Genomic DNA, 26,346 nt, shown 5'->3' on the forward strand with positions numbered 1-26,346 from the left:
AAACCCCTCCTGTTTATGCATTTGAGTGCAGGCAAACTGGCAGTAAGAGGTCACCCCGCTGGTGATGTGCCTGCCCTTAAGTGTTCAGGGTTCTGCTCTGCTGACAGTGAGATGCGGGTAAAAGCAGAGTGGTCACAGCACACTCTGCGATGGGTCCCTTGGAAGAGCCTAGTGCCTGCACAGCACACTTTTCAGAGGGTTCTTAAAATGAAAACAAAAGCTTACCAGCTACCTAAAATAAAGGCTTTGTTCTATGGTGCATATGGTGGAGGCTTTTCCCCAGGCAAGAAGTAGGTCGGTGTATAGAGGGCGGGAGCGTTGGGGGGGAGGCCGTAGCTGGAGCTGGACTGCGATGGAGGCTGAGTGTCTTCTGATAAAGAAATGTCAGTAGACGACGTTCCTGGGAAATTGCTGGCAGGCTGCACACAGACAGAGAAAAACACCTTCTTCAGGAAAGGATTACAGCCCCGTTTGCAGCTCTGCCTTGTATCTCAGGCAAGTATTATATAATAAGCCCCATGATTAAATTTCCCATGCACTGCAGCACGACACCCACTCCAGTTTAAAATCGCCGGCGTAAGCACAGCGATGACGGAGCCCAGTGAAACAAGACAGATTTCATTTAATAGGCATTGCACATCCAGCTGGGCAGGACAGGAATTTCTGCAGGAAAAGATGCTCTGGCTTCCTGGGTGAGGCACTGCACCTGCCTCACCTGATTAGGTTATGGGTAGCTGCTCTTTTCCAGGCCCCACCAACAAACCTAAATTATCTCAGATGTAATTAATCTTGGTTATGATACTTGCATAAACTCATGGACTTATTCCTGTGCCAAATGCAAGTTCCTCTTAAGAGAAGATTTTACAGGTGGGCACATGTCCCTGTGGGTCTTTAATCTGTGTGTCTCAGCTCTAACAGGGCTTTGGGTGGAAGAGGCATGAAAAATAGAGCTTAGGAAGCTCAAGAAGCAGCCCACGTTCAGGAAAAAGTAGTCTGTTAAAACAAAAGAATGCATGTAGGGACTAATACTTTTGATAAACCTCTACTTTAAACCAAGATTTGCCATTGATTTCAAAAGTGTCAGGATTTCACTCCCCATCCCACCCGTATATGCCGACACATGCCAGTCCATGGGCTTCGTCAGATGAGTTGTGCTCAGCTCCCCTCAGGTTCAGGCCTAAAGTGCCAGGAATTCAAAAAGCAAAACAAAAAATAGTAATTGTTGATCTTTTTCATGGGAAATGAAAGGTCCAGGCAAGTAAACACTGCTCCCTTCTGCTGAAGAAATTAATAGTCATCACCTAGAAGGCCAATATGAGAGCTGGCACTTGGACAATGGCATCTCAGAGCTCTCCAGGGCTGGTGGACACAGTGCCTCTGTGGGGCTCCGAGTCAGCAGGGCCTGCTACCTTGGGTCAGATCCCCATAGCGAGAAGAATGTTGTCCTGCATTTGTTCCACAGGGTGACTTACTGAGAATGGGGACGTCATAGAATCACAGAACCACAGATGGGTTTGTGACTCCAAAACTCTTCTAGTTCCAATCCCCTGCCATGGGCAGGGACACCCTCCACCAGACCAGGCTGCCCCAAGCCCCATCCAACCTGGCCTTGAGCACTGCCAGGAAGGTGGCAGCCACAGCTTCTCTGGGCAGCCTGTGCCAGGGCCTCACCGCCCTCACAGGGAGGAACTTCTTGCTGGTATCTAATCTAAATCTGCCCTCCTTTAGTTTAAGGCCATTACCCCTTGTCCTATCTGTACCTGCCCTTGTAAACAGTCCATGACTTTCTGACAGGAAGGTTGGCTGTGCCCTTTCTGTAACTCTCCTGGAGGCAGTGCAGATATACTGACAGACCTTCTAGCTAAGTCAGCTTCAACCATAGTTGTTAGGGATTTGAGCAATTTGGATTTTTTATTTATTTTGGAGTTGTTGCTTCCTTTCCCCATCAAACTGCAGCCACCATTTCCATCTGTCTGCCTAGAACTGCTTCTGTAATGCATTCTCCTCTGGCAGAAATGACTGGCACAACCCTTACTGCTGTCATCACCACCAGTCCCTGTGCAGCTAATCATTTACCTGACTACTTGGCAGGCTCGTTACCAAGACTAGCTGTGACTGAACTGTACCAGTAAGAATGATTTTGCTAGCACATGCCACAGTAAACAAATAAATGCTGGTTACATCCTTGTCAAAAAGCATTCCTGTTATCACCCTTTCTTTCTTACATTTGACTGGTTTCTGCTTGTGGACAAGGAAGTATGAGGTGAACTGAGGAGCATTCACCACCAGTTCAGGTTGTGATTGTTTTTTTAAAGCCTTTGTCCCTCCACCAAGCAGTTATTCTGTAGATACTGGATTCAGCAGAGTGGTTTGAATGAACCTGCTCAACGGCAGGAGCCACAGGTGAACTCAGGTTCATAGTCTTTGAGCTAACAGAGCTTCAGTCCATGCAAGTGCAGGCAGTACTTAGGCTAGGCATGTTGCATGCCAGACTGTCAGATGTGTTCCCAGGAGGCTGTGGATTTCCTCTGGTTGAGATGAGGGTTCCAGCTAGAGTTATTACCTGGTAATTGGTTGCTAGCTGCTCTACTTCATTAAATAGCATCATTTCACTTCCCTCCCCCATGCCCTTAGCTCTTAGGTGAAGAAGGTTGTGCTCACTTTGTTGTACTGAACCACCCTGTGTGTGACCCTGCCCCAAATAGGACAGTGTGAAATGCAGGTGCTCAGGAACAGTGCTGAGCCAAATGGGAGTACTGAGAAGGGAGGTACAGCCTGGGGCCCTTATGTGGATCTTAGGCTCTGTGGAAGAAAATAAGTTTTGCCTTTTGAGATGCCCAAGGGCACCCTCTGCCAGCTCCTCCAGAAATATGGGCAAGTCTCATGTAGACCTTGGCCCACTTCAGTCAGGCCTGTATGGATGTCTTGTGAACATCAGGCCATCTCCGATGCCGTACCTTTAGGCAACTGAGATGCATCCCAAGGATACAGGGTTCATCCTCAGATTTTGACATCTCATTTGAAAGCTCAAGAACATCTATATCTAAGTGCAGAGCACAGTGGCATGTGGTACCTAAATCCCATTCCTAATCAGCAGAAAGGCCTTTAGGTACATTTGTAGCACTAACATCATGTATCTGTAGCCTGAGGTAATTCACATGTGACTCTGTGGACTCTAAAGGATAGAGCAGCTCAGGCAGAGTCCTCTACACTATGGACACCTAGAGCTCAATTCGGCTGCCCACGTGTAAGTGTCCAGACCTTTTGGGATGCCATGGGATACCCCTGGCATCCATATGGATATGACCTAGGATCTCCAGGACTTGGACCCTCCCAGAGGCGCAGCAGGGGCCAGGTGGCTACCTGGTCTCATTATCAGGCAGGACTAGATCCTGACAGGCCAACAGCCCCTGTGTTTAGGCCAAGTGAATCGCAACCTCAGGCCCTGTAATTGCCCTAAGGACCAGGACCAGCTGAGCAGTTTTGTGAAGGCCTGAATTCAGCAGCTGGGCACTGCTGGGAGCACTTGGATGGATCTTGAAGACCTCCAGCCCCATGGATTCAGCCCACAGCTCTCAAGTAATGTCAGTGGCTGACAGTTAAGCTTCTGGTTAACATTCACCCTTCTGTAGCTTAGAGTAAGTTTGTTACAATTTTTAAACTCATATACTGATGCAGAAATGAGTTCTCTCCAAACTACAACATAATGAACTCATACATGCAGGCAGGCAGCTTGTTTGTTTTGGTGGTTTTTTTGGGTTGGTTTTTTTTTTTTATAATTTATTTTCCCAGGAAAAGGATTCAAAACTCTTTCCCTTTTGGAGCCCAAATCATCTTGCTAACCTCTCCTGGCTTGGAGACAGCTGTTAGTGTCTGCTTCTGAATGTTATGATGGGGAGAGAAGACAAATGAACACACTTCTTAGAAAAAGTAGAAATCTAGTAAAAGAACTGTTTATTTTGGAATGTGGTTAAAAAATTGGGGTAAATGTGATATATTTCTGTTTCTCAGAAGACACAGCACTGAGCAGTTACAATTGATCCTCATGACTACTTACATGCATCTTTTCAGCTTAATTGCTTGCTTTCATGTTTTAATCCCCTTCTCTCTCTACTCTTGGCTATGTGCTAACTGAATGCTGCAGAACAGCACAGCTTTTCAGCTGAAAGCAAACAAAAAGAGATCTTGAGTGTGCTCTTGTTTCCCTCTCAACCCATGGTCTCCAAAAGTGCCTGGCCCCATTTATGTTAATAAGTAAGCTGTGCCAAGGACTGTTCTCTGGCTGTGAAGCCAACTGGCACAGCACATATCACACCCTGACAGCTGAACTCTTACCACCAAACCAGTGTGACTGTCTGCATACTACCTACTGGGAACTGTCTGTTGCCCTTGCTATCTCCTGACCCCTTCCTGGGCATTGTTGGGAAGATGTTAGGTGGTATGGGCCAAACCCACACCAGGAACACCCCAACAGTTCACTGATCTGGGTGATCACCATGCTCCAGTATTTGTGACTGGGAACTTCCTGGCCCTGAAGAGGCCAGGAGGCTGTGGGGAGCTGGTCCACAGCTTGCTCATACTAAACATGCAGTGCTGTCAATTAAGAAGTATTGCAAAACTTATGGTACCCACCGGTTTAGCACTAAGTTTATGTTACACAGCCAAAGTATAACAAGCCATTGGACTGAACAGAACACTCCTAGTGTGCTTTAAAAAAAATCTAAAAGCTCCTATGGTTGGTCCAGGGCCTGAGGACATTTCAGGCATTTATCAGCTCCCCCTGCAGTCTTCACCTAACTCTGGGGCAAAAATATATCCCAACCCAAACACCATCCTCAGCAGCACTCCTTGTATTTTCCAGGTCAGCTCTGGGCTGGATGCAGCACAGGCTTGGAGCACTACTTGCACCTCAGCCTTCTGAAGGAGATGAAGCAGCGTTGGCTCTGCTCATGCTGTATCCCCTCCTGCGAGGGAAGAAAGCTGCATCTTCAGCAGCTTTCCCTTCCGCCTTCAGGCCAGCTGCCTCTGATCAGTAAGGCTCTGCTTACTGCCAACTGCCATAGCAGATCTGGACCTGTCTCCCAGCAGAAGCCTGCAGCAGATGCTTATAGGAAGACTAAAAGAAAAAGGGATTAATTTTCTGATGAGGTTCATGTGGCAGGAAGCCATCTGGGGACTTGCTAGGCTGGAAGTGACACCTGAATTCCCATCCTAATCACAGCTGATGGACTCATTCCCTAACCCCTTATTTATACTCTTCCACAACATCCTGTGGCATTTGAATCATCTTTGATGTGTAAAAATATTTCATATTCTGTCTCATCTTGCCACCTGGGACAACCAAACCTTTGTGTGTGGAGCAGGTATCACTAATACCCAGTTACAATCCTTTCCATATCACTTGATTTCAGGCCTCTTACTTCCTTACCTTTCTTGTCTCCTTTCCATCTGATGAGCCTACTTATCTCCACATTAAGAGTAAGGTAAACTGCAGTCTGTGAACCTTTGCCAAATCCTGTATGTATCATATGCTTCCTCTGGCTTCTGTTCACACCTCTGCTGCTTCTTTTTCTTGCCCAGCGCAGGGGCTGCATTCACCTTCATGACTACTTGTAGTGCAGCTCTAATCCCCCACTGGGGTTCCTGGTCAGCAGATAGAACCCAAAGGATGACCAGAGAAAGCCTGAGATCTGAGAACTAGGCACAGACTAAGTCATCCCAGAGATGTGAGTTGGGATCCAACTCCCTTGCCTCATTTCAAACCCACAGGAGCCAAGTTCTACCACTGCACAGTTTGTTCAGAGTCACAGTTTATGCTTTTCTCAGAGAGTAAGAAGGCTGTCATTTGGTACTGTACCTGGAGAGGTAACGGGTAGGATGGATATGTAGAAATAGTTGCTGCAGAAGGACAAAACCCAGCATATGTCAGGATCTGCTGTGCAGGATTGTACAGGATCTGAGGAGGAGGTGCAGCACTGAAAGCTATTTGGGACAGAGGTACCTGTTGAGCACAGAAGACAATGTATCAGCACAGTGCAGAGGGGGCTGGAGCAGTAAGTGGTCCTAACATAAACTACTAGGCAATTAAAAAACTTTCTGTTTTCTAACACAATACCAGTATGACAAAAAAATAAGGAGCAGAAAGAGGGGAGGGTGTATCTGGAGTGAATTTTATGACTAGAACTGCAGAGTTATTTTAATCTTCTTCCCTTGGAAAAAGACTGCTGGTGCTTCCCTAGCACCAGTTACAGAAGCACTGGCGGGACTCCAGACGAGACACCCTGAAGAACACAGCATACAGTTTTTGACCACATCCTCTTATCCACTCCAGCACCAAACACCCAGTCCTTCACCATTCACTGCAGACTCTTTCCAATAGCAGCTCCCTGATGCCCTCTTGGTTTTCTTCTCTCTGCTCTCCATCTCCCTTTCCAGACCACCTGCTCTCTCGCAGCTCCCTCTCACTTGCGAAATGGAGTTTGCTGCCAGTGGGACGATACCAGCCCCCTTGTGCACAACTCCTTCCTACTGAATAAAATCCTTCATCGGATCCTGTGGGTTTGTGTGCTTGTCCTTTAACTGCAATGTGAGATGAGGTTTGCAGGAAAAAGTAATGGCTCATATTAAACAAGCTGATACAACTGGAGGAGAAAAAAACCTCAAAAGCTAAATATGAAAGTGGCCTTGTATTAAAACCTAAAACCTTGTGCAATATAACCATTTGTGAAGGACAGTAGAGCTCTGTGAAAGATTTTAATGACCCTCTGCTTTGCAAAGCGAGGGTTGCTGGGGGGGGTGTGTGTGGTAATTTCTTTCAGTAAACCACTGAATCCTTTGGAGATAGTGTGAGATCTCCCTTGTGGCCATGAAAAAGGTGTTTTAATTGTGTCTCTACATGGAAAACATCATCTAGCTGACTGGTGTACCACATGAGGTTACCTGACAGTCTAGGCCTAAGCTCTCTGGAGAAACTGAACACCCCAGGAGCTGGCACAGAGGAAGGCTGGGTCCAAAAGCAGAAAGCCTATTTCATGCAAGAAGGCAAGTCTCTTGTCTTCTAAGTACCCTTCTCCAAACACCTCTTTTCTGCCTGTCCTGCTGGGTGGATATGGTGAGGACAAACAGACAGCAGTAGCGAGAAGCAGCTAATGAGGTTGCCTCAGAACCAAAGGTTTGGGCCAGTGACATGGCCGGGGCCCTGCCCAGAGCACACCCCTTCTCTGAGGATGAGGCCCTTTTGGCTATGGACATAAACATGGCAAGAAACACTTGTTTTGCCTAACATGAAACACGGGTGCCTGTTCTGCATTTGTCACCAGCTTTCTGGTGGTGTTGTCTTCACCAGCAGCAGCAGTAATGCTCTCCAGTTGCTAAGGATGAACATCGCAGTGATCCTAAAAGACAGGTCTGGGGAGTCAACCATCCCAAATCCACTGACCAAAGTACCTTATTATCAGGCTATCTGGTCTCAGCTTGGAGCCAGGTGTTGAAGCTGGTTAGATGCTTTTATCAAGTATTCCAGTAATGACACATAAAAGAGGAAGGTAGGTGGAGACATTTTAAACTGAAACACCACCCAAGTCAAAGAGATAAGGAGTTGTCAACTGGCTGGGGAGCACTGCCAATGCCATGCTGGCCATCCCCCCATCCAGATGTGCCTGCTGTGTGTTGGGCTGTGCGGCTGCAGAGAAGGGCAGGTCAGCTTGCTGATCCGATACAGACCTGACACAAGGGTTTATTTCTGAGCCACAGCTACTTCTAACATCAGCCTGCACCTTTAGTTGCATAAGTGCTAAGACACAAACACATTGTTCGTTAATATGGGGTATATTTTCCTTTCTTTTAGAGCAGGGTGAGGGAAGAGGAGAGACACGAATTATATTTAATCTGTTCAGATTCCTTTAAGGACTCCAAGAAGGAGCCTAATTAAAAATTTTTAAAAAGGCAGTAGCCCCCCACAGTGGGACCATAGGTAGTTCTGATTAATGCAACCCTAAACTCAGGGCAGGCAGATTCCTTGGCGAGGTGTGTCAGGAAAACATCTACAAATGATCAGATAAATACCAGGCCAGGGAAGGGAGTTTCTAGATTAACTTTTAGGATTAACGAAACAGTTTTTACCATTTTGGCTACTCCAAGTACATACCTCTATTTACATTGTATCTTAACCTGGTTTTTGTTAAGGGTGTCTGTAAGGTGTCTATAGGATGCCTAGCCAGCATCCCATATCCAAGCACACGGTAGGTTTGAAACGGAGTGTACTGTGATGACTGCTGCAGCTTTCCCAGCACCCAGCAGATCACAGAGGGCAGCCCCATGGGTGACACAGAGGCCATTGAGAGCTGACATCTTGGGGGTCAGGAATGGATGACATGTTTCCCACTGAGCATGCATGGACCTCTGGCAGGCAGCAAAACCACAGGGAGCGTGCCAGAGTCTGCAGGGAACTTGTCACCAGAACAAAAACCCACAACCAAAACAACACTTCTTTTTTTCTTCTTCCTCTTTTTTTCTGTCCAGGAAACATGATGGGTTTAGAGGCCCCTGCACTGTTTTGCAAACTCTCCCCTTTGTTACATGTTCTGGCTGCCAGCATTCCGCAGAGATAAACGTGATGTTTTTTTGTTTGAGTAGTCAGCCTGGCCCTATGTTTACTGGAAGTCAACCTCAGAGCAGTGCCCTGAGGCATTTCAGCGGGCTTTGCAGCTCTTCCTGCAAAATGCCAGTGAGCATTTCTGTGGGAAGGTGACATCCTGAAAGAAAGAAAATTGTTCTCCCACACATTCAGGTTTTGTTGTGAGGGTTTGGGTTGGTTTTTTTTTTCCTTACTTCAGTCCCATGCCCCTTTCTTTCCCTGTTCTGCTTGATGTTTTCTTGGCCCTGTCTTTCCCAGGAGTTCTTTCATAACAAAAGTGAGCAGCATGCTAGCAGACCCTGAAAAAGCACAGGCGGGAGCAGGGAGCGGCCACTGCATTTTGGAGTGCTGCTGTTGTAACACTTTCACAAGCATAGCACGGCTCCTGTGCTGAGGTAACTGACACAAACTCATCCTTCCCTTAAGCTAGTGAGGGTTTTTTTCCACTCCTGTTACACAGGAGACATTAAACAGCTTGTTCAGATCAGGTTTTTAGTTGGAGCCCTGACAGACTTGTTCCAGCCAAGCCTGGGGGGAAGCTGCACATCCACTGCTGCTGTGATTCCCTTGCACAGCTCTGCACCACCCAGAGGACCCAGACCTTGACCCAGGTTCTGCCTCCCAGCAAGGGAATGTGTCAGGCTGTGAACACCCCAGTTCTCCCAGGAACATCTCCTCGACTTGGCGACCCTCGCAAGCAGTGCAGTAATGGCCCTCGCAGAGAACAGAGGTGTGCCTGGGTTGGAGCCTGCCCTGCTGTGAAGCATCAGCCCAAATCCCATGTAAGCCTCAGGTTGTGCAAGACAATTACATGGACTCAGGATGTCTCTCCACAGCCTACCCGCCTCACGGGAGCACTAGCAACTCCTACAGCTAGCTGCCTTTGCTGGAGGAGCTCACACCCATCTGCTAGGCAGGGGGAAATACTTAGCAGCGCTGGAAAGCTGCAGTGCTCTACCAAGGTCTTACTGTAGGTGATGCCTGCATTCCCCTCCTCACATGGGCGTTCCACACTGCTGCAGCAAACAGTGATGATCCCAGGAACAGCTACTTCACCCTTTTAACATGTTAGAAAATCCAGGCAGATGAAGCACTGTACTGCAGCTTCCCTCACAGCGCACAGCCTCTTCTGAATGTAGTGGTGCACATGAGCACAACACATTGATGTGGAACAGAGGCCAGTTAGAGGGTGGCATTCCTCAGTGAAACATCAGAGGAGGTTAATGTGACCTCAATACAACTGTTTAAATAAAAGCTTGACTGGTACTTCAGAGTTAATCCCCGTTCTTGGGAAAAGAACTACATGAAGTTAAACAGTCACACCCAGGACTTGCATTTTACATGTCAGGTACCAACCAGCATCCTCAAACTCTGTGCTGGCCCACATGTTCGATGCTGAATTAGAATCAAAAACACCCAGAACCATTAAGTGAATCGCCAGCATCTGCTCACCGACATGCACTTTTTTCCCTTCCATTCGTGCACTGACCTGGCTTGACCTACTTAGCTGTCAGCAGCTGGCAACAGCTTAGCTTAAAGATGGGACTCCAGACTGACAGATCAGGCAGGAAACATGTTTAAAGTGCCTCCTTTGTATACTTACACTTCCTTGCTTTTAACCTATTTGTTAACCTCAACAACCACAGAAGTCCTCATAGGAGACAAAAGCCTTACCATGTCTTTGAAGGCCCCAAGAATGGCAGCTGTAATAATCCCCAGGAACAGCCCGATGATGTTGAGGACTGTGGAGGACCACAGCAGCCTATACAGGTGAACCACGTCCTGGCAGCTGCTCACGCCGAGAAACTCGTAGTAGCTGGAGGACTGCTCTGAGCTGAAAGGGAACGAGGACAACATCACTGCTCTGGGGATGGGTTTGAACACAACACAGAGCACCAGAAGACCTGAATCCCTCCTGCTTCATTTCCTCTTTGCCAAAGCGCTTCCTCTATGTCCCCACCAAAACCTGCTCAGATGAACTGCAGAAATCCCTACTGTAGGCAAAAATTGGCTCTGCCAATGCCAGTTTAAGGATGTGGTCCAACTAATACCAACCATAGCTTGGCTGAATGCTGTGCACCAGCAGAGACTTTCTTTTTCCCCCAGGGTCTCTGAAAACAGGCCTTGTCCTGCCATATGGATGCCCTTGTCACTTACCTACCAGTCAAAGCATCCTTAGCACTGTTGGGTTTTTTTTCCCAGTTTACCTGGACTTCTGCTGGCATTTCTGACCCTGGGGAAGGCAAGCTGCTTAAACATTAATTCAACCACAGGAAGGGAGAGTTTGCCAGCTGGCTACACTCGTTCACGGTGTCAGCGGTTCCTAATTAACAGATGCAACACAGTACAGTATAAAGACGAGCCCTTACACTATGGATTGCACTATCCAGGAATCTCTGTTTACATTTCTACACCACACTGGTTATTGTAAATCAGGTGTGTTGTGATGTCAATCCTCACTGCCTTGCCAGAAGTGAGAATATCCCACTGCAAAATCTGAAACCACAGCTGAAGTTCTTTCCAGTACCTGCCTTAATGCTAGCCCACTAATGAGCTCTTACAGCAACTATTTGAACTGGAAAGTTTTTTTTTAAATGCCAAGTCTGTTTCTTTGCACTGTTAGGAAACTGCCACCAGACTATGGTGGAAACCAGAAGCGAGCAGTTTGTGCTCACTCTTTCGTTCCTCCATCTCCAGCACATGGGGCAGCAGTGGGGGTATCGGTTAGAGAAAGCTCTGCAGAAGGTAGCAGTGTGGGGAAACCCACAACATTTCTGCAAAGAACCAAGCCAAACACAGGAACTCCTGGAAATACCCAATCATTTCTAGCGGGTCACGGTTCTGGCACTGCAGATCTGCTGCTGCTGAGTTCACCTGGGCCCTATCACAAGCCCAGATGTTGCTTAACTAAATAAACCTACAGCTTCAGCTTCTGTGAGCCTGAGGAAATCTGATTTGCAATCCTGCCTGTGTACCAGTTTATTGCATGGCTGGCATCATGTCACTTTGTGTGACTGTGTCCCCTCCTCCTTCTCTCTAGTCATTCTATGAACGGCAGTTGTCAAGTCTGTAGAGAAACAAGACTGCTTCTCTACTCTGGATTTGTCTGGGCCAGTACCATAAGATCTTTCTGTCCACTGTGGATTGCTAATAAAAGCAGAACACACACATTCAGTTACATCACTGAATACTGTCACAGCCATGCTCAGTCTCAGGTATTTCAGATAAATCAAATGTCTTAGAAAAATGGCACTGGAGGTCTCCATCTGGAGGGGGAGTATTCCTGATCTCTTCTTGCTGTTACCTTATGCTTCAAACAGCAGAGTTTCAGTCACTGTATTTGATACCTCTGAATGCTTTCACCCCTTTAAGACCCCTGTTCTGCTCTGAATTAGGTTGAAATGTTCAATGCAGTGTTAACATGCAGCAGTTAGTTGTGTACCATGAAAGAAAGCATTCCTGGTGTAAAGGCATTGCACTGTAACTATCATGTCCCCTCATTTATCTGTGATAGACTAGAAACCAAATTTGTGCATACTCTTCGCTTTCTGTGTAATTTGTTCTCCATACCTCCATAATAGAATCAGAATCACAGAATCAGAGAATGGTTGAGGCTGGAAAGGCCCTTTGAAGGCCATCTAGTCCAACCCCCTGCAGTAAGCACAGACACCTTAACAAGATCAGGTTGCTCAGAGCTTCATCAAGCCTGACCTTGAATGTCTCCAGGGATGGGGCCTCCACCACCTCTCTGGGCAACCTGTGCCAGTGTCTCACCACCCTCATAGTGAAGAACTTCTTCCTAATGTCTAATCTAAACCTACCCTGCTCGAGTTTAAAACCACTGCCTCTCGTCCAACCACTACATGTCCTTGCAAACAGTACATCCCCAGCTTTCCTGTTGGTCCCCTTCAGGTACTGGAAGGCCACTCTAAGGTGTTCCCTGAGCCTTCTCTTCTCCAGGCTGAACAACCACAACTCTCTCATCATGTCCAGATTCAACACTTTTGATACAAGCCAAAGACTCTGGCGTTCACAGGGATCCATTCTACAGACCTGCACTCACTCTGCATCTCTCGTGCATGAGAAATACACATACAGAGATGACTTCCCCCCAGTCCCAAATTTCCTTTTGCTTCTTTGGTTGAGTCAGGTTCTGGGCAAGACCTAGTCTTTTAGGCAGAAGCCTTGTGTAGAAGCCTCATTCCCCTACACTTAAAATGTTTATGCCTGGCAGCACACTAACCAGGGCTTACAGAGGACCAGGGTTATTCAGGGCTGCTAGCAGGTGAAAAGGGGGCAAAACCAAAACAAAACAGGAGATGCAGGAAGGGAGAAAGATGAGAAACACATGGGTGAAATGTAGAAGATTACAAAGGTTGCATGAGAGTGCACAGTAAGATAACACTGAGGCATGTAGAGGGTGCATCAGGCAGAAGATAGGCTCTGGGAAATTCTCCTCAGTTTCTTGTATTTTTCAAGACATGATGCTGCTTGAAGTTGAAATCTCTACCTGCCAGGTGGCCAGTCAGTTCTGCAAGTTCATTTCATCTTTCTTCCACATTACAAACCCTTGGACTTTGCTGTGATGTAGTTTTCCTAACCACCTTTATTGCTCCTGTTAAATTGCTGCATGAAAACCATGTGCTAACTTTCAGCTGATCTCTGTGAGCATATCCAGGCATTACCTCTCCTTATCTTCTGAAATCTCATGCTTTGGTAATGATAAAGTCAAATGGACAGCTTCAGAAAACACTCACAAGACCCTTTCTATCTATCCCGTGGCAATTTAGCAAAATCCCATGCCTAAAGAGGCTATTGCTAACAAAAGAGCTCTGCATATGCCTGCAACGTGATCTCTGCTCATGGACACCTGTGGTCCTATTCACCTTCCTTCCTGCAGCTTGGTAGGGAAAAAAAAAAATATTCATTAAATCTAATGGGAAAATGTCATTGCAAGAACCACAGCAAATCCTGACAGGGCCATGACTGAGTGGTGGATGTGATCACACAGTAAAGACCTCATGGACAAATTTAAAGAAAAAGAAACTGGAATAATGACACCACTAATATTGAACTCCCGACTTCTTTGCTGGCATGAGGACTTTGCAGACAAACTGCTCAGCACACAAGCCCCTTGTGTTGCTTTTCCAGGTTTAAGGACGCTTAAGAGGAGGGATGGACAACCTAAGATTTCTCAGAGGCTGTTGACTGCACACAGGTACTTACTTCTCACAGTTGTAAAGGTCACAGCAATAGCACGTGTTACTCTTTACTTTCAGCTGGCACTTGCTGTTTAAGGTGTAACATGTCACCTGCCAAAAAAGAAGAGGCTGACTTTTATTCTGTTTTTCAGTGTAATGTGTGAATCATCCTACTGACCCCAAAGAAGCAGCTACTTCAGCATCTGGATTTATTTACTGTTGTGCAGAAAGATCCTGAGATGCCAAAATCAGTGATGGCAGAGCAGAAGGACATCCCTGAGCTCCCAGGAGTTTTACTGGGGACATCAGCCCAAGATTTGGGGCATTTGCATTATGGAGTCCAGAGCCCCCAGCACCAACCTGCAGGCAGGGCTGACAGAGTTTTCCAGCACTTTGCTGCAGAGCCTGGTGCTGTTTTGCTAAGACCCAGAGTTCGCAGCTGCGAGACGCGGATCCCTACAGCTGTGACTCAGGGACCGTCAGTCCCGAGAGATACGCCCCAGTAAGCCACTGAAGTGGACAAAAATAGCACTCCATTATAGTGGGGAAATGGGCAAAGAAGCCAATTTATCTGAACAGCTTCCAATAAATGGGGAGCTCTCTCAGTAACAGCCTCCTGAAGAAGGAAATAATTAGGAACAACAACAAGAAGAACAATCTCTGAACACACAAACAAAACTGCTCAGCAAAGACACAAGCACTCCAGCAAATAAACACCATTTACTGCAGCCTCTTGAACGTAAAACTGAAAAGGTTTTTGTGTGAGCAGGAATTGCAGGGATGGGCAGATGTTAGAACAATAAAGGCAAAGCCACTCTCCATCCAGACAGCTAATCATTTTAATGACTCCTTAAGTGTGGTAAGCATTAATCACTTCTGTTTGGCACTACAGACCAAGCGAAATATTTTCTGTGTAAGGCTTTTCTTTCCCTAAGATTTTTAGCTTATTGATATTGAAATCCAGGAGAACTGACAGGTTTTAGAAGCTAGCATATCAGAAAATACATTCATGCTGTAGTTTTTGTTTTGATAGAAAAAGTGTACTGTAACCACCAAGAAGTGTTTTGTTTACAAAATGAAAACAAAATGCATTATCAAATGGAAAATTCCTCCTAATGAAAAAGTAGAAGGAGCACACTTAGGTATACATGCCTGCTTTTGAAAAGTTCTGTCAGACAGTTCTGCTTAGCCATGACTGTGTTAGTCTGTGGGATATTCTCCACAGGAGATGTTAGTTAAACTATGTTTCTCAGCTCCTGAGTTCTGGATCTGTGCACCCTTTTTAGAGTGAACACTGCAGCTGTTGAGGAGCTGGTACTCCTCACGTGCTTGTTCCAGGCAAAAAGGAAAGCCCTAAGCACCCATGTGCAGAACAGCTGGTCTTAGACTTGCCACACTCGTCCTTCATGGGATTTGCTTGGCAGTGGAAGTTGGGTGACAAAGCTACAGTTAAAAGGATGTTATAATCATGCCCTGCTCTTGCTTTGGTGCCCAGGACCAGGCTGTACCTCATGCCAATCAGCTCCTCCAACCCACAGTGGAAGTTAGGCTATAAAAGGACGGTCTCAGTCTGGGTTGCAATCTGGAAATGGAGATCGCAGCTCGATACAGACAGATCCCACTTGTCACAAGAATATCTCACCCTGAGATAGGACCTCGTGTCATTCACCTTGTTCTGTTGTGTCTGAACTCACTGGAATTTCACATATGAGCTGTGTTGGCCTCATGTCACATTCAGCAGCAGCCATCCTCAGCTTGAGTGCAATTCACTGCGTTGCCATCAGTGACTGTGTTCATTTAATCAAGATCCAGCTCAGAAGTGACTAAAACATCACACCTGGCTACTGCTCAGAGAAGTCTGACAAACAATCCTGGAGCAGATTGCTATCACAGCCATTTTGCTGGGATGCCCTGGTGCTTTTGCACTTTGGTTTTAACCCCCTGTATGTGGTCAAAATTGCCTCACACCTGCAGAGTTAAAATACCCTTTTCCCATTACAGATTCATGATTGGGATTGGAGGGCTTTACAAAGTGGAGTGGGCTGCTAAAAAGGTGGTTTATTCTGATGTATGGCTTTTGGGCACCACTTCTCATAGGAAATAAAAACATTTTTCCCCTCTCCAAGCATCAATGAGGCCAGTTTGCTCCTTTTTACTGTGGAAGTCTAGAAATACAAAGGAGGGAGATCGGCATGATCTTAAACATGGTTTTAGCTGCTTCTAAGCTGCAAGACACGTTAAATTATTGGCCAAGGGAGTTACTGTAGTTGTCTATTTTTATCACTGCATTTTTGAAACAATCAAAGAGCAAGGCTTTCCTTTTTAGGAAAACAGTGAATAAACCAAAATAAACAAATTACTGTGTGGTGTGAGCAGGGGTGGTGGAAACAGGCCATTTGTGGGTATTCTCCATGTCAAGATCTATTCTTTCATTTCAATGGACAGACATTTAGCTTTTTCATGTTCTGGCTGCCTGTGCCTGCCTATCCCCTGAGCACCGATTGAAGAGATGTTCTCATCTCATAGTAATTGCAAGAAAAATCCAATTCTTTCTGCTTTAAGCAAGAATAATTGAAACAGGCAAAATACATAAGCTGAAGACCACTCACAGGGTGGAGATGGCATCAAAAGGAAACTTGCACTCTGTAAACAACCTGCCTTCCAAGTTAGGTGTCCACCTGGCATGCAGAGCAAGTCCCTTGATTGCTAGCTGGCTAACTTTGGAAAAGCAAAAGCCAAGTTCAAATGCCACGGATCATTAACTCTGAATTAGCACATGCTGACTCTAGATCAGTGGACAACCACACAAGAATGTTATTACAAACTAACTGCACTTTTAAAAGATACAGGGGTTTTTGCCAAAACAAGAGCATGGAGCTCTGGGCGGCCCAACTTCAGACGTTCTCAGAATCTGCAGAGCTGGGGAAACCTGTCTGGCCAGCAGCCTGAGGCTGGTGTCACCTGCAGGGAGTTGTGGTCAGTGCGCTGCCAGCTACATGCTTACTACAGGAATCAGAAGCGTTTCTCAGACCATGCGTGTCTGAGTGTGCAGGCACACTTTAGAAGAGGATGGAGTAAAACTTCTAGGAAAGGGTGTTGTCATGCATACTAGCTTTGTCTGGGTAGGTCTTTAGGGAAGGAGGTCAATGAAATATTTTTGTCATACATTTTCTGGAATCAATAAGAGGGTGGCCTAGCAGCCAGCTTTAAGCAGTATTAGCTGCTTAACCTAGTAATATACTTTGCTGAACTGTCTTGAATTATTCATGGTAACATTCTCCATACACTTTTTCTTAGCCACAGAAGGAATGGTGATGAAGGACATCTGGCTTCTTGTAAGTTATACCACTGTTTAGCTGTTTTCAGTCCTGCTCTGCTTGATTTCCTTTTCACTCTCACCAATTTACCACAATAATAACATGAAAAATAGGAAAAGAAGGCTAAATCTGGACTTCTCAGGAGGCTAGCCACTGGGGTATGAGCACTTTTCTGACCATGCTAATGTCACTGAGATACTAAAAGAGCTTCATTGAAACCACTGACATTCTTGGCCTGTGCTGGATAAATACAGAGAAGATCTGAAGTCTTCTGGACAATGCAAATGGATTTATTTAGACATTTCCTATTCCATTTGAAGTCTACAAAAACCTCCTTAGAGAAAGATGCCAATGTGACAAATACATTCCAGACAGCTATTATACAGTATAGATGGACTAGGAATCATTCCAATCCCGGAGTAATGTACTGGATAGAAACATGGATGATGACTCAGAACCTCACTGGCTTTAATGATTTACAATCAGCAGAGGCTTGGACAAGCGAGAGTCACTTGTGGGAGAAAAAACAATCCGGTTTCTATCAGCCCATGACCTACATGCACAGACATGCTAACACTTGCTTCCCTCCTCCCCAGCCCCTCGAAGCACAGCAAAAGCAAACACGTGATGAGGTTTGTTTACCTCTGTCTGGTAGGCATCATATAGGAATCCTATGCCACTTGAATAGAACTGGCACCTCTTGTTATACAAAGGTCTGGGCTCCTGTAAAGAGAAAAACAGCAAAACCAGTACTCAGTCTGGAGGAAGCATGAAGGCACCGTGTCCCATGTCCCCAGGCCAGATGCTTACAGCTCTGTGGAGCTGAAGCCAAAGCAGACACTTGGGTAAGCAGCTCACACACCCCCGTGTCGGCTTTCTTTTCGGAATGGCTCTCCTCGGGATTACGTTCTTTCCTCTCTCTCCCACCAGCCTATGTTGAGTATCATTTACTTTTCTCTGTTCCAGCCACCTCTTTTAAGAAGACATCACCCCCGGCATTTCACCACTTCCTTATGAGAATGGTCCAACCTGGTTTCTTATCTAGCAGAGAGAATTACTTGGCTACTTGTCTTCAAGACAAAGGGCTTTCTTTTTAAAGGATTTCAACAATGTCCATAGTGAAAACAGAGTAAAATAGCTAACACTTTAAGCATTCCACTCCCTATACACGCTGCAAATCCCAAAAGCAAAACAAAGAATAATGAAGAAATGAAGGCATAAAGGGAAAGTAATTTGCACTAAGTTTGATTTTGCCTTATTTTCCATTTATGCTTATTGCAGAAGATGCATTTGCTGCCCATGTTTCTTATTTTGCTTGTAACAGTTCCACAAGTCGATATAAAGGAAGAAAACCATGAAATATCCTGGGCCAGATGGAAGATTGTGTTTCTGAACTTGTCAAATGGCCCCCTTAAGGCTAGAGGGTGAACCCCCCTACCATATTTTCTGAAGGAGGATTTGATGACAGGAGTCCCCTATGATCAGACAGCTATCCCAAAGCGAAGTGTGGGAATGATTTATGTTGGCAAAAGAAGTCTTTTTCAACTGTGTCTGTCACTTATTTAGTCCTAGGTCATTATCTGTGTCTTCAAAAGCACTCAGGTGCTCTACAGTAAAGTCAGACCACTTCCAAGAGAGATCAAAACCCACTATGTGCCCTTCGGATGCTAATTTACCAGCAAAGGACTACTAAAGTTGTTAGCAGGAATCTGTGCTGATTACCTCCCACTACATTTTAGAGCTTTTATGACCCATCCAGAAATAGCCCAGAAATTTCAGAAAGATCTGCATTACTTAAGATCACTTCTGAGTGTTCTATGCTGGTTGGATAATGAAGTGTGAACTGTGTAAATCTGCTGACACAAAATATATGATCAGTAAAAATGCAGAGCTAGGCAGGAATGCAGACAGGTCAATGAATAAAACTCATCCACCAGCTTGTTTGCCTTACTGATTATTCTGGCAAACACAAGCATGTTTGGACACCAGCTCCCCAGGGTTAGGGAAAGGTTAGCTTCCTGCATCCAAAAATATTTATTTATATCACACAAGGGTTAGAAAAAAAATGGTTCAGTAACAATTTTTCTCTAGAGGAAAAGCAAATACCACACAAACGGTGTGCCACGTCTTGAACCAGGGCAACATTCTTCCATAGGCCTGGGAAATCATTAGCCTTTAGCCGTGGCTTCCAAGGACAGATCTGGTTGGGGGGACTAACAGGACTGTAGTTTCTCTCTTAGCAGAGCAAGCACAGGATCAGCCAAAGGCTGTGCTGTCCTCTTTTCACAGAGTATCCTAATAGAACCCCAATTTCACCTGTTGCAAGGGGATGAAGTGAGACAGAAGGGGAGTGGGCAGTACAAAGGTCTTTTTCTACCATGAGGAGCAAATCCATTAAAAACTGCTGTCAGTCATATGCACAACAATAACAAGTTGCAGTTTGACCCTGTAAGATCCTGGAAGGGGATGATGGTAAAGGCCATGGTGTCTGAGTGGTGTTCTTGATCCCACTGGTGAGGAGAAATGGCTTGAGGAGGGCTGGGTGGATCCAGCACATCAACGTCTGGGGTTGAGAACAGGAATTTGGCTTTCATGACCATGAGAGCATATTTCACAACCCAAGAACTTCTTGGAAGAGATGGAATCCTCCTAACTATTCAAGGCAAAAGCATTTCTATGTACAGTCTAGACAACTGGTGATGAGAGCTTTACATTAGGAGCAATGGGGGAGGAAGATGAGGAACAATAATAAAGTGAGGAAGTAGTGGACCAATGAGACAAATGAAGTAAACAGAGTGAGGTAGTCAATCTCATAATCAACAAAACATGCCTAAATGGGGCCCACTTCAAGTGTGGATAATGAAGCAATTATAGGACAGCACAAGGAAACCTCTCATCCATTTTCTGGGACACTTAGTACTCCTTGCAGTGTTTGAACACCAGTACACACAGCATGGAGAACAAGTAGTTTGAGGTGTGAGTGCAGTCACAGGGCCATGATCTCACTGGGATCACAGAGACATGGTCAGATAGCTGACAGGACTGGAGTGCTCCCATCAATGGATACAAACTTTTCAAGAAGGACATGGAGGATGGCAGACAGGGGAGTTGCTTTTTGTGAGAGAAAGCAGCACAAATGCATGGAGGTCTGCCTAGGGTCAGATAAGGAACCAGCTGAGAGCTTCTTTTATGTCAGTATTAGAGGCCAGACCAAGGTGGGCATTGGTGTGGGGGCTGTCTGCTATAGACTGATCAGAAAAAAGTAGATGAGGCTTCATCAGACTAAGAGAAGCTTTGCACTCACAGGCTGTGGTGCTCATGCAGGTTAGTAGTAGTAAAGTTTAACTACTACTTCAAACTAGTAAAGGACTTTACCCCAGTATCTGGGGGGGCGGGGGCACTATGTATCTGCTGGAGGGAGAACATAGCAGGGCACAAGCAATCCAGGAGGGTTCTGGAGTGCTTTAACAACAAATTCCTAACCTGGGTGATCAGGGAGCTGACAAGGACAACAGCTGTGTTGGACCTCATATTTACGGGAAGGTGGGAGAGGGTCTCTTTACCAGGGATTGTAATGACAGGACAAGGAGTAATGTCCTTAAGCTGAAGGAGAGTAGGTTTAGATTAGATATTAGGAAGAAATTCCTCACTGGAAGGGCAGTGAGGCCCTGGCACAGGCTGCCCAGAGAAGCTGGGGCTGCCCCCTCCCTGGCAGTGTCCAAGGCCAGGCTGGATAGGGCTTTGGGCAACCTGGGCTAGTGGAGGGTCTTCCTGCCCATGGCAGGGGGTTGGAACTAGATGGGCTTTGAGATCCCTTCTAACCCAAACACATCTGTGATTCTGTAATTCTATAATTCTAAGCAAAAGCAGCAGGATGCCTGCATGGATGAACAAGGAATTCCTCATATAAATCAGGCATATAAAGGAAGTGTACGATGAGTGCAATCAAGGGCAGGTCACTAGGAAGGAAAATAGAGAAAGTATATGACTGTGCAGGGACAGGGTTAGGACGGGCCAAAGCCCACCTAGAGTTTAATTGAGAAGGGCTCCTATGGGTGTATTAGGAGCAAAAGAGAGATTCTGAAAGAGAGAGCTTTCTAATCTGCCTCCATCAAATTCAGGAAGACCCTCACCTTGGCCCTGATCTCTTGGCTCAGGCAGCTTTCCCATCCTGTACACTCCCGGCCTCTTGAAAAAGAAATTGCTCCTTTTAGTGGTTTGGTCTTTGAGGGAGAAGACAAGCACGCTTTTCAACCAAGCCTGCTTGTGACTGGAGGCAGCACTGATCCCTGGGGAGAGAGGTGATTGATTAATCCATACCAGCTATTATTGCTTCATATTGCTGTGCAGCACAAAGGTCAGAGCAGTGACATGGAAGCGATCGCTGCGAATGCAGTTAAGACATCTGCGTGCACGGTCATGGCAAACTAGTACTTCCCTTCATGTACTTGATTTGAAAAAGCAAGCCTGCTGCACTGGGAAAGCCAACTTTCTGTCTGTTCTTCTAAAGGCATCAATCAGTCTGGCCACCCCTAATCAAGATAAAGGAGCGATGATTGGGTGTATAATAATAACAAAGGTTAGATAACACTGACTTTATCCAGACACCCACAGAAATCAACACCTAAAGCACACAGCTTTTAAGTGGCGTTACACTGGGGATGCTGAAAGGTTCTATTGGTAAAAGCTCCCATTTGAATGAGATTTCCATGCCACAGAGGTGCTGTGGTCTGTCTGTCTACTAAGGCGACACACAGACATTAAAAAGCATTTAAAAAATACCCAGGGGTATGTCATGCTGCATTAGCACCCACTGGATTTTACTGGGTGCAGTAACAAAGGCAAGTGAGACATACATCAAAGCTATAGAGGTATTTCTGACAGACAGCTTATAAAACATACTTACATATTGCTCGCTGCAGGCTGCATGTGAACATAGGCTACCTGTCAGCCCTTGATGCTATTTGGTTGCACTGCTTATTGCAATACTGGTAAAGACAGAGCTAGTTTTTACATACTATATATCTAAGTATATATAGCTATTAATCATCTTTTAATGGCGGCTTTAAACTATACAGCAACAATATTCTGGTATATCCCTACTTATCACAGTGGATACATAAGTAAGGTTACATTAAAAAGTACTTTCTAAATTTAAGACTGAAGGCAATCTGACTGTATCTGCCCATTATATGCATACTCAGACACTAAGTCAAAATGGCATCAGATTCACAGAATCACAGAATCGTAGGGGTTGGAAGGGACCTCAAGAGATCATCAGGTCCAACCCCCCTGCCAAAGCAGGTTCCCTAGGACAGGTCACACAGGGACGCATCCAGACAGGTCTTGAATATCTCCAGAGAAGGAGACTCCACAACCCCCCTGGGCAGCCTGTCCCAGGGCTGTCACCCTCACTGTGAAAAAGTTCTTCCGCATGTTGGTGCGGAACTTCCTGTGCTCCAACTTGAGGCCATTGCCCCTTGTCCTGTCCCCACAGACCACTGAAAAGAGGCTGCCCATTTCCCCCTGTGTCCCACACTTCAGGTATTTATACATTAATCAGATCCCCTCTCAGTCTTCTTTCCTCAAGGCTGAACAGCCCCAGTTCTTTCAGCCTTTGAAACAGGACATAATAAAACAAGACCTGATATGCAGACACAGAGCAGAAAAGATGACTTCCACTCGAGCCCAGAGGTAACAAAGATAACAAATAACCACAACAAACCCAGCACAATTAGCTAAGAAATCCTATTTTCCAGTGCTCAGGAGGAGTCAATGAAACCAATCCATTTTTCCTTTACATCAGTAAATCAACCTGAGCATACAACCATATTTTTATACAGAATTCGCTGTCCTTTTGCCAGCCTACGGGTGTTTGTCCTCTGCATATATGAGCAGAGTTCTAACTAACAGATTCTTCCCACCTGCCTGTTCCCAGTTGAAGAGTGTCACTCCAAAAAGCAGAACAGGGGAATGCATTATTTATTGTATATTAATATAGTATATTACACATTAGTGGGAAATATTGCACAGCACTGTTTTAGTAACAGTGGTTGAGGAAGTTCCTTGTAAAATTTGGTCCTGTAATACGTTGGACTGGGAAATACTTTTGAACTTACAGCATTCAGTATGAAATCTGGATGTGCTGAAGTCAAAAGAAGGGTATCTGCTGAATTCAGGAGAAACAGATTAAGATCGGGCTACTGAAGAACCTCTGTGACCCTCTCAGATTTGACTCTCATAGATCCTACAAGGCTCAACATTAGTCATACTAGAATCTGGGTTAAAATTTTCAGAGGTGTGAAAAAAAACCCAACCCAGCCCTGGACACCCAGTAATTCCCTTTAATTTCAGCCAGATCAGAAGTGCTCCACTTTGAAACCTACAGAGTAAACTAAGGCTCTCCTGGTTCTTACACAGGTTTTATTTCAGTATTTTGCTTGCATATGTCTTGGAACCTGGGAGTGCTGAACAGACTGCTTTATGCCAAGAAAGAAAAAGTCCAATTAGATTGGTGCAAATATAGAGGGTTTTGGCTTGGTTGACTGAGAGAGGTTGTAAGACACCTGTCCCTGGCTTCTACAGGTACATGGACCAGAAAAGGAAGGTTAAATAAAGTGTACCCCCCCCCCCCCCCCCGTGATGAGAGACAATGGAGAACTGGTGACAACAGATGAAGAAAAGGCTGAGGTTCTCAACAACTTTTTTGCCTCAGTCTTCACTAGTGACCTCTCCTCACTGCTCTCTTGTTGAAGGCCTGGAAGATGGGGACCAGGGAGACAGAGTCCCTCCCACTGTAAGTGAAGGTAAGGTTTGTGACCATCTGAGGAACATGAACATACACAAGGCCATGGGACCTGGTGAGATGCATCCCAGAGTCCTGAAGGAATTGGCTGATGTAGTTGCCAAGCCACTCTCCATGGTGTTTGAAAAGTTACGGTGGTCAGGTGTAGCCCCTAGTGACTGAAAGAGAGGAAACATCAAGGCCACTTTAAAAAAAGGTAGGAAGAAGGACCCTGGGAATTACCAACCTGTCAGCCTCACCTCTGTGCCTGGGAAGATCATAGAATCATAGAATTGTAGGGGTTGGAAGGGACCTCGAAAGATCATTGGGTCCAACCCCCCTGCCAAAGCAGGTTCCCTAGGACAGGTCGCACAGGGATGTATCCAGACAGGTCTTGAATATCTCCAGACAAGGAGACTCCACAGCCCCCTGGGCAGCCTGTCCCAGGGCTCTGTCACCCTCACTGTGAAAAAGTTCTTCTGCATGTTGGTGCGGAACTTCCTGTGCTCCAACTTGCAGCTATTGCCCCTTGTCCTGTCCCCACAGACCACTGAAAAGGGGCTGGCATGGAACAGATCCTCCTAGAAGCTATGCTGAGGCACGTGGAAGACAGGGGGGTGATTCATGACAGCCAGCGTGACTTTACTAGGGGCTAGTCCTGCCTGACCAATTTAGTGGCTTTCTACAATGGAGTGACTGCATCAGTGAACAAGGGAAGAGATATGGATGTCATCTATCTGGATTTCTGCAAGGCGTTTGACATGGTTCCCCATAACATCCTTCTCTCTTGGTGGAGAGACATGGATTTGATGGGTGGACTGTTCAGTGGACAAGGAATTGGCTGGAGGGTCGCATCCAGAGGGTGGTTGGCCTTCTGGCCTGCAGATGCAAGTTGGTGGCTCACTGGTGGAACAAGCAAAGTTCATCGAGGGTCTGTGCTGGGACTGGGGCTGTTTAATATCTTAATGATACTGACAGTGGGATTGAGTGCACCCTCAGCAAATTTGCTGATGACACCAAGCTGAGTGGTGAGGTTAGTGTGCCAGAGGGATGGGATGCCATCCAGAGGGATCTGGACAGGCTGGAGGAGTGGGTCCAGGTGAACCTCATGAGGTTCAACAAAGCCAAGTGCAGAGTCCTGCACTTGGGTTGGGACAATCCCCATTATCCATACAGGTTGGGAGATGATGTACTTGAAAGCAGTCATGAGGAAAAGGACTTTGCAGTGCTCATGGATGAGAAGCTGGACATGAGCCACCAATGTGCACCTGCAGCCCAGAGGGCCAATAGCATCCTGGGCTGCATCACCAGACATGTGGCCAGCAGATGGAGAGGGGTGATTCTGCCCCTCTGCTCTGTTCTGGAGTCCTGTGTCCAGCTTTGGAGCCCTCAACACAAGAAAGACATGGACCTGTTGAAGCATGTCCAGAGGAGGGCCATAAAAATGATGACAGGGCTGGAGCACCTCTCCAGTGAAGACAGGCTGAGAGAGTTGTGCTTGTTCAGCTTGGAGAAGAGAAGGCTCTGGGAGAACCTTACAGGGGCATTCCAGTACCTGACAGGTGCCTATAAGAAAACTGGGGATGAACTGTTCACGAGGCGTGTAGCAATAGGACAAGGGGTAATGGTTTTAAACTAGAAGAGGGAAGATCTGGTGGGGTATTAGGGAGAAGATCTTCAATCTGAGGGTGGCAGATCACTGGGACAGGTTGCCCAGAGAGGTGGTAGAGGCCTCATCCCTGGAGACTTTCAAGGTCAGGCTTGATGGGGCTCTGAGTGACCTGATCTAGTGAAGATGTCCCTGCTTACTGCAGGGGCATTGGACTAGATGACCTCTAAAGGTCCCCTCCAACCTTACACATTCTATGATTGTCTAAGAGTATATAATAAAACCCCCATTCTCCTTGATGATGGGAGCATTGCACTGCATTATTTGTGTCAGGAAAGTATTCTTTGAACGCTATCTTTGGTGGCTTTGACACAATATTTGTAGGGAGGAGGTTGTATGGCTGTTAACTGAAGTATGGAAAGATTTTTCTATTCCAGTTTTTGTTTCCTTGGAGAACACATATATTTTGGATAACAGGGAAAATTCCATCTCCCTTATGTGTAAATCCACTTTCTGAAAACTGAGATACAGTGTAACCCATATTGACTGAAATTTAGGCAGTACTTTACAGACACAAACCACAACTAATAATTTATTGAAATAATTATACAGTGAGGGCTATTCTTTTCCAATTACAGTATTTATTTAGCCCTAGCTTCCATGGCTGCATCGATAGAAGTGTAGATTAATCAGTGCCAGGGAATGTTCCCAGACCTGAAACTTGATCATCCAGCCCATTAAATTGTTAGAACTGTGCCTGTGATGGTTTTGGCCCGGGCAAACTATCACTCTTCCAAAAC

General features: G+C 45.9%; 1 protein-coding gene across 1 annotated transcript in view; it reads right to left on the bottom strand.

Annotated features, from left to right (window-relative positions):
• Positions 1 to 251: 251 nt before the first annotated feature.
• The window catches only part of TMEM255B (transmembrane protein 255B), a gene marked incomplete at both ends in the record, with an annotated part of 77,055 nt that continues 50,960 nt past the window's right edge, over positions 252 to 26,346 (bottom strand). Inside the window, 4 exons of the mRNA XM_084270980.1 lie at positions 252 to 419; positions 10,310 to 10,469; positions 13,862 to 13,947; positions 17,796 to 17,876. Coding sequence (XP_084127106.1) covers positions 252 to 419; positions 10,310 to 10,469; positions 13,862 to 13,947; positions 17,796 to 17,876 — 495 coding nt within the window. The remainder of the gene's footprint in view (positions 420 to 10,309; positions 10,470 to 13,861; positions 13,948 to 17,795; positions 17,877 to 26,346) is intronic.

The sequence above is a fragment of the Gallinula chloropus genome (assembly GCF_964237585.1).
Source record: "Gallinula chloropus genome assembly, chromosome: 1".
Classification (NCBI taxonomy): Eukaryota; Metazoa; Chordata; class Aves; order Gruiformes; family Rallidae; genus Gallinula; species Gallinula chloropus.